Source organism: Phyllostomus discolor, chromosome 12 (genome assembly GCF_004126475.2).
Source record: "Phyllostomus discolor isolate MPI-MPIP mPhyDis1 chromosome 12, mPhyDis1.pri.v3, whole genome shotgun sequence".
Lineage (NCBI taxonomy): Eukaryota > Metazoa > Chordata > Mammalia > Chiroptera > Phyllostomidae > Phyllostomus > Phyllostomus discolor.
The window spans coordinates 66,967,555-66,976,299 of NC_040914.2; the positions used below are offsets into that span (position 1 = coordinate 66,967,555).

The window sequence follows — 8,745 nt, forward strand, 5'->3', positions numbered from 1 at the left end:
GGAGGTGGGATGACCGGGGCTGAGTCCCAGCTCCACCAGCACAACAGCAAAGTGATGTCATCTCTCTCATTTTCCCATTTCTTTTTATAGTGAATGATACTCACAATGCTATACAGTTCATCATGTTTTTATCATTAGGTGTAAAATGTGAATGGAAATGGAGAAAGAGAAAGTGTCCTTCAGAAACCTTGATATGACAAGACAGGTTTGATCAGGGCTGAGTTGCCCAAGGTTACTTCAAGAATAGCTGCTCCCTAACCAAAAATTAATAACAATGAAATAAATAAAAGGCACTGCACAAGATGTGAGCAGAGCAAAGGAAAGAACCTGTCAATCAGAGAGAGGCTCATAAGTGAAAGAAGCTTGTGCTTGGAGGTCCAGCAGGCCTGGGGTCCAGTCATCAGGCCAGCTGTCTAATCTCAGGGGGACCACTGAAGTCCAGAACCTGAGTGTCCCTTCCGTATGACTGGCCTCAGACACTCATGGCCACTGTAAGGTTCATACAGTCCCTTAGAACAGCGCCTAGCACATAAGCACTTAATAAATACTTAATTTCTATTATGTTATTTTTAAAAAGAGAGACCAAAATGCAGACACGGTCTGCGCCTGCACATGCGCAGTGCAGGGGAGAGCAGTTGTGTTATTGTATGATGGTACTGAGTGGATGGATGCATTGGAGTCTGCTAACCTTTGAACTCTAAAACTCTACAATTAATTCTGCTTGTTTAGATTTCATGCTCTCCAAGCATAAAATATAAATATGTTCTCCACGGTAAAATTATGAATTAATATTCTGGCATTCAAGCCAATTTCTGTTCCAAAATAGTCCCATAGTAACAACTCTCACTAAACTGAGGGGAGTGTGGATTACTATACGGGGCTCGCTGATGCTTCTGTCTGAGTGATAGGCAGGCCGAGAAACTGGGAGGAAGACAATGTGCTAGGGGAGTTTTCACTGCGGCACCTGAGTAACTAGGGAGAGTCCCCCAAATTTGGGTGTATGACCTCTACTTCACGAGAATGTCATCATGAACTTGCCTCTGTTCGTAACCTGCCCTGTTCTTGTGGCGGCTGTAATCATTTCCAGAGAGTTGCCATATTATATTTAATTAGCCATATTTAAAGTGTTGCTTTCATTAACCTGAAAAGTCTCACCAATTGTGGAAAGACTTTATGGATCTGACTTGTTAAATAAAGACAAAAGAAACAGGAATCTAGTCACTGTGTGTACACACACACACACGCACACATGTCGCTATTGCACTATCAGACACGGGCATTCTGTTTGTGTCCCTCGGGTTTGCGCTTGCACCACTGCTACTGCTGTTTCTTTGTGTTTGCAGAGCACAGCGACGTTGACCAGGAAACGGCACTGGCCGGAGCACAGGGCTTCCTGGGCTGCCTCTCCGCAGTGCAGCTCAGCCACGTGGCCCCTCTGAAGGCTGCTCTGCAGCCCGGCCACCCAGCCCTCATCACCATCTCAGGACACGTGACGGAGTCCAGCTGCGTGGCCCAGGCTGGCACCGATGCCACGTCAAGGGAAAGGACACACTCCTTTGCAGGTGGCCTATGGGTCTTCCTTTACTGGGACACAGACACAGCTTGTCTGTTAGATTTAAAATCCTCCGATGTTGCTGCTATGCTACCTTCTCGAGATGGTGTCTTAAAATCGGTGCTGTTTAACTTCCAGTTAGTTCTCTTTGCCATTTCTTTTCTAGACTCTCACTTTCCTGTGCCTGTGGGACATTACAGTTGACATTTCTTAAGTTTGAAATAACAGAGATCCCACATTGACCTACATTCTGTTCTGGTTTTAAGCATTTATGAATTTTTCAAAATTTCTTCTTTTTACTTGCCTATATCACCCTCCTTTTTTTTGACCTTTAACTGCAGATCACTCTGGAACAAGAGACGACAAAGAGCCCCTAGCTAATGCTACCAAAAGTGACTCTGCAGTAATTGGAGGTAATGGGAAGCGTGAATGGGCTCTTCTTTGCTTCTTAGTGTGATTACTGGTAATGGTGAATTGTTAGCACCGGGGAAACTATTTCTAAAGAATCCCAAGTGCCAGGCACTGAATGCTGAGGTCCATGGTGGGGGGTGGGGGGGGTTATTATTTGTACTGAATTGTCTTACAGAGTATTCCTAAATTCCCAGCTTCCTTGGAGATTTTCAGTATAAATAATTGATAATTTTACTGAAGCACCACACGTAAAGAATAGTTGCTAAACTGTGTAATAATGAATATAATTTAACTTGGAAATGACCATCTACATTCCCTAGGTCATTGTGAGTGTATTAGAAGAAGTGTCATTTTTTAAAAAGATTTTATTTATTTATTTTTAGAGAGGGCAGGGATGGAGAAAGAAAGAGAGAGAAACATCAATGTGCGGTTGCTGGGGGTCATGGCCTGCAACCCAGGCATGTACCCTGACTGGGAATCGAACCTGAGACACTTTGGTTCACAACCTGCGCTCAATCCACTGAGCTATGCCAGCCAGGGCAGAAGTGTCATTTTTGATGGCTGCTTGGACATGTCCCTGCGTCTGCAAGGGTTTGTGTAAAAAGTTGGAAAAACCTAAGAGTAACATTGGAAGCATGTACCTTGCTGTAATGATTAGTAAAACAGACATGGTTTCCATGGTTTTGATGCTGCCATCAATAAATATTATATTTTTACATGCATTTGTATCAAATATTAGGTAAATGGAATAAAGTGATTCATAATTACTTTAAATTAAATAATTAACAAAAAATTTTTAAAGTATCTCTTTCTGGCAATGAAACAATAGATTCTCTGAGACATAATTTATTCAGCACCAATCCCCAAAATATACTTTTTTCTTCCAGATTAGTGATTTTAAGAACATTGCTAATAAGATTATTGAGATGTTCAGTAGCTCATCTTTTCTCCATCTTCTGTACATGATGTGGACATAAAAAGTAAACAGTTATATTATTACATTACCAGATAATGTGATTACACATTTGTTTGGGCAACTTATGTGGACTCTGTATGGTTTTATGTGTTCTACCTGCATTCATCTAGACTTCGACTTCCTTTTAAGTAGTTAGATTTTATTTCGGTGGCATAGTGCTGGTCAGATCTTTGTGAGAATATTAACACCTCCATTGCTATTTTTGTTGCTTTTCTTTTTATCAGATCTATGGTGTATAAATTAGATACCTAAAATAGAATCCCCAATTAGTCATGTAAGAAAGAAACAAAAAACAAGAACCCTGTTAGAAGAATTGTTAATAACTGCATCTCTAAGAGAAGTACATTAATATATTAGTAATATATTGTATGGTAAAAACTCATTTAATCTCAACATTTTAAAACAGGCTTTCTAGTCAAACAAATTGTCTCAGTCTCATAGTGGTGCTTGCTATACATTTAATGAGTATAGACATAGGGAGATGGAAATACAGGGAGAGATAAATAGAGTGTGATTGTATAGTCAAGCCAATGGTAGAACAAAATATTTACTCTTTAGAATATTGTAGCTTTGGGCAAAGATCACTGGCAAGATTTACAGAGTAAAGAGGATGGTGTGTTGATAAGTCATTCTGTGTTCCTTTCGAATGAAAAGAAGTTACAGGTCACCTGTGAAATTCTTACTTGATTCAAATGCATGGTGCAGAGAAGGACCATAGGGCAAGTTTGCAGCTCAGGGACAGCCAGGGTCTGCAGATCTGGGTCCGGTGTCTGCTCTTGACCGTTGCGGGGACTCGGCTTCAGAAGCAGAGCAGCTGGCGGCAGCCATCTAAACTCAGAAGGCCTTGTCCTGGCCCACGTGCAATATCCTCCTCTTGTGCATTCCTCCATCTGGGAGCATGTGGTAGAATTCTTCACTCATTGTCTAGTTATTCGTAAATTGCACGTACAGTGTAACAATAATTAATCCACTTAAGATGTTTTCCAAAATGGTTAATTCCCTAATGTTCTATATTTCAGATTATTTTTTCTTTAGTTACGAACACTGGATAATATAAGATGGAAAACTGATTTACTAAGACACTTAAAAACCAGTGACCCAGATACTATGAGGGTCTCTGGCCAGGCTACACAGATATGGATGGTCAGGTTTAGACAAGAGGAAGCTCCTTGATATCCTCCTGGAAACACATTCATGCGGGATCTCAGGTGGCCCTGCCACAGAGTGCTGTGGTTGGCCATGTTTTATTTAGAATGTCTTTTGTTTTGTTTGCTTAACAGATAAAATCAAGGTTTTTCTTGGACATGACAAATTCTGGCGTAACATCTTCCCCAAATTAAAGGATAAAAATCACATACACTGAGCACACTAGCTCCTGAGTGCATCCATGATTTGCCTGTCTGGATGTCCTCTCTGGGCCAGTGTGACGTGGGCATTTGTTCTGTAAGTGCAGGAGCCTGCACCCTCTAATGCCTTCATCAGTTTTTCACCTTGACATCGTTCAGAATATTTTTCTTAAACAAGAGGCCTATACCCAGACAATAGAGATATTTGTAGCAACTATTGCTTTTCTAAAATTAGAGGCAAATATAACAACAAACAGATACTCTGATTAGAAATATTATTTATTAATATGGCTAATAATAAAAATAACCATACCTGCTAGTAAATTCTTCAGGTTTGAAGTGTAGAGTTTGGTTATTGCGTTTTTATTAGATTTCTCTATATTGCCGTCCTTCTTAGATAAGGTTGACCTGGGCAACAGTTGGCTTAGTCATCAGCAGTTATGATTAGCTACAGTGAACCGGCCCCTAAAACCATGCACTCAGGGGTCCCCTGTGACTGGTGAGACCCTTCATACATTTGGCTTGGTTGGACTCCACTAGAGTTGTATACATTTAATTTAAAGTAGAGTGAAGTCCCCTAGTTTTATACTAGGAGAGTTGATCCACATTGCTGTTTTCATTGTACCTATTTTTGTCGGAAAATTAAAAAAAAATTAGCCAATAACTCTACTGACCTTATCAGAAAAGTCTCAAACTCATCATGGTGGCAGCAACAGTTTTCCAAATTCTGTCTTTCAGGAGAAAGTTTAACTTTATCATTGGCAGCATATACAAGGGTGGGCAAAAGTAGATTTACAGTTGTTCATACAGAAAAATACAAAATGTGAGATAATAACTCAAGGATAAACTCTGTTTCATGTACTCACAACTGTAAGCCCTACTTTGGCCCACCCCTATATATATATATATTGTCAGGCGTTCTTTAAGGGACAGACTTCATTCTAAAATGAAACTTCATTCATTTTGGAGAAAATATCTGTCTGCCAAATTTCCAAGTCAAAGCAACCGTAGTGTGTCTGTCAGTCATTCTTTCAAATAAAAACGGTGTTCCATGAAGCAAAACGTTTGTTCAGCTCACAACCCGTGTATTCATGAGGCGCTTTTCCTGGAGATGACCGTCATACTTTGGGCGCACCAAAGGTGCTTTATGAAAAATGGTCATTTCTTCACCCCAAATGTTAAAAAGACTCATAGCCAAAGGTCATGATGTAATAAAATGAGTAACGTTAGTGCTTCATCAGAGACACTCTTCAGTGAATCTGGCTCTCTCCCCCTGCGACGTCCTAGCAGCGCAAACCTCCTGCTTTATGGATTGACTGACCACTCACCTCTGGTGGCCGTGCCCGACTTCGCGCTAACGAAGCAGGAGTTGTCCCCCACCTTGCTGTGCATTACCAGTGGGTGTGGCGGTGCAATGAAAGAGCCATCTTAGGACTATCATAAAAATAGTCTGATCCTATGGACCCCCTCAGGGTGTCCCCGGGAGCGCCATGCCTGCCCGGTCACACTGGGAAGACTACCGGCCTGATGCAGTGCCGGGGTGGTAACCATAGGCATAGCTCACAGTTGTGGTATAGAAATGTTTTAATTACAATTGAATGTTTCAAAAAATCAGTATTCCTCATATAGAAATAATCTAAATATACCTATGTGTGGGTATTGATATAGCTCATGAGTCAGGAATTATATATACAACCTGTTCCTGCTATTTAGCAGATGACAAATTATTGAAAAGCAACTTAATTACAACGCTTACATATTGAAGTGTAAAAACACATTTAATTATTTTGCAATGTTAACTACTGTTCTATAATTTCAAAATAATTAAAACTTGTCTGTGTGTTAGTATAAATGACCAAATAGTCTTAGAGACCTTCTTGTGTGACACAAACTAAATAAACCCAATATAATATGCATTCAGAATAACTGGAGGTGACCCCTTCAAGGTTAATAGAACTCAGAAGTAAACTCAAAATATTATGATACCGCTGGACCTAGAAATACCTGAAATTTTGATCTTTCCGATTTATGAAGTTGGATGCTTGATTTAAGTAGAAACTAATCATGCTGTGACTTATTAACAATGAAGTCAACCTAGTTTCTGTTCAGACGAAAATTCTGACTTTGTATTTCTTTTCTTCTCTCTCACTAGGTTTGATAGCTGTTGTGATCTTTATCTTGCTGTGTATCACTGCCATAGCTGTCCGCATTTATCAGCAGAAAAGGTTATACAAAAGAAATGAGGCAAAAAGGTCAGAGAATGTAGACAGTGCTGAGGCTGTGTTGAAAAGTGAGCTCAACAGACAAAATGCAGTCAGTGAAAATCAGAAAGAGTACTTCTTCTGATGGGCAGCTATGATTAACTTGCAATCACGACATTGTGTTTTAATAGCCAGGGGCTCTCAGTGGACAAAGAAAATGTTCTTGCGCTGGAAGGACGGGCAATGACTTTGCAGCACTGCCATCTTGCCATTTCCAGACTCGAGGGGGCTCCAGGAGGCCGCACCCAGTGATGCATTTCCCATGGTGGTCATTCTCTGTCACGAGGAATTAGATGTTGCTGTTGATTTCCAGCTGTGCTGATATGATCTAAAATGGAAGTTTAAGTGGCTCCATGACTATGGTTTTTACAGCTGTAGCCCTGGTCTCTCAACCGGGTCATGCATCGCTTTGTTCGAGTTAAATAACAAAACTGGACTCCAATGGCCTTGCTTTATTTGAAAACAATATGCTGTGTTTGCTTTAGTGTCCCCTGGTGTTATTCCTAGACCTGGGAATGCTTCTAAGATCCCGTTTGGCTGGTGTTTGCATCATAGTGGCCCAGAGCATTTAAACCCCTTTGCCTTTCTCTGTATTACATTCAATACAATTTATCAATAATCTTGAAAGATGTTTTGTTGTCATTGGTTTGTTTGTATTGCTTTTCTTCTATATTTGACCATTCTTAATGATTTTGAATGCATTGGGTTTTGAGTGTCAGAATTCAGCTCTGAACCTAGAATTCATTGTAAAAATGCTCAGAAAGTGCATTGGTCCTCATTGTGTGATGTCTGGCCTTTGCAAATTTTCTATTTAATTTGCTATTGTTTGGTAGTAGCAGTAGTTAAGACCTTGGGTATCGTCTACTTCCCAAGGATTGTGAAATGTTTGCAACTCAATTTGTTGATATAAAAACACAATTCTTAACACTGCACAATATTATTTTTATTTACGACTGTGATATCACAAATGAAATATACTTCTGAGAATATTTTCCCCAAATGTTATTTCCTTTATAGGTTTACACCGTTTTTTCTGAAGTTTATCACCAGCTTTTCTTTGATCTCCCTTCACTGTATTCCACAGAGCATGGTCTTATGGATGAGAAAAAAGGAGAGACTTCAAAGCGCAGAGCCCCACTTCCCGTTCTAAAATATGGGCCCCCCCAGGCGTGTGCTGTGCTCGGCACTGACCGCCAGGGCATGTGTTTTGAAATATAAACTGAAACCATACCCCCTTCCTGCGAAACCTGTGGAGCGAGTAAAGGCTCCTCATTCTTAAAGGGCGATGACAGATTAGATAATATGTACTAAGTGTGTCTCTCCAGTCACTTCTCACTTGCAGCGATGGGGCACAGTTACGATGACAGGGTACATTTATCAAAACATACCAAAAGTCGGTATAGCCCACTACCTGGTACCTTCTGATTCAGTACTGTACCAGGAGATTACAGAATTCCCGTAACTTTATGAAACTGATACAGCAATGAATTTTGAGGCCATGTAAACAAGATACTTGCATGTAGCTATCTTGGAATTCCACAAGCCAATTAAATAATAAAGTCACTTTGCTATTTATAATCACAATTTCCAGATGCTCGCTAAAGAAAAATGGATTCCTTGGTCTGTCCACACTGGAATAATTTGGAAATATGAAAGTTAAGGATCTTTTTTTCCTTCTTAACTCTCCTACAAAACCTCCCATCTTTTTTCGTAGCACTGTGTCCATGCTGGTATTTCTGTAAATGCCTGACCAGATCTTGAAAGTATGAATTGACATAGCAGTTCACGCAGGACCTGTGTTGACAGATGGCACACCTCCTGTTTTGAATTGAAAGGCTCATGGTGGTGGCTAGCGAGGGACTGAACACAGGGTGGTTTTTATTCGATGCAAACCTGAATACGAGCTTCATAACAGCCCGAGTCTGGTAACACATACCAGATGTTTGTGTTACTTGGTAGCAGCATCGACCTGGCTGGGAGCCCGGACACAGACAGGCTTCTGGGTGGGTCAGCCTCGTGCTTCCCCGTGGCTGGCGCAGCCGGAAGCTGCACCTCGACGGCATCCGCGTGCACCGGTATCTCACATGCCGTGGCTCTCATTTCCCGATTTGTAACCTTCGTTCCCTCTTTCTTCTTGGTAAAATGCAGTTTTGAATTAAAATGCACAATATATTTTAAGAAACATTGTATAGAAGTTTA

The 8,745-nt window shown here is 40.7% G+C and overlaps 1 protein-coding gene across 2 annotated transcripts in view; it reads left to right on the forward strand.

The window, feature by feature from the left end:
* CNTNAP4 (contactin associated protein family member 4) overlaps positions 1–7,344 on the forward strand; it is a 235,811-nt gene extending 228,467 nt beyond the window's left edge. For both annotated transcript variants that reach the window (XM_028501841.2, XM_036012240.1), the window contains 3 exons: positions 1,344–1,562; positions 1,894–1,965; positions 6,438–7,344. In XM_028501841.2, the coding sequence (XP_028357642.1) occupies positions 1,344–1,562; positions 1,894–1,965; positions 6,438–6,631 (485 nt within the window). In that variant the 3' untranslated portion in view covers positions 6,632–7,344. The remainder of the gene's footprint in view (positions 1–1,343; positions 1,563–1,893; positions 1,966–6,437) is intronic.
* The last annotated feature ends 1,401 nt before the right edge of the window (positions 7,345–8,745 follow it).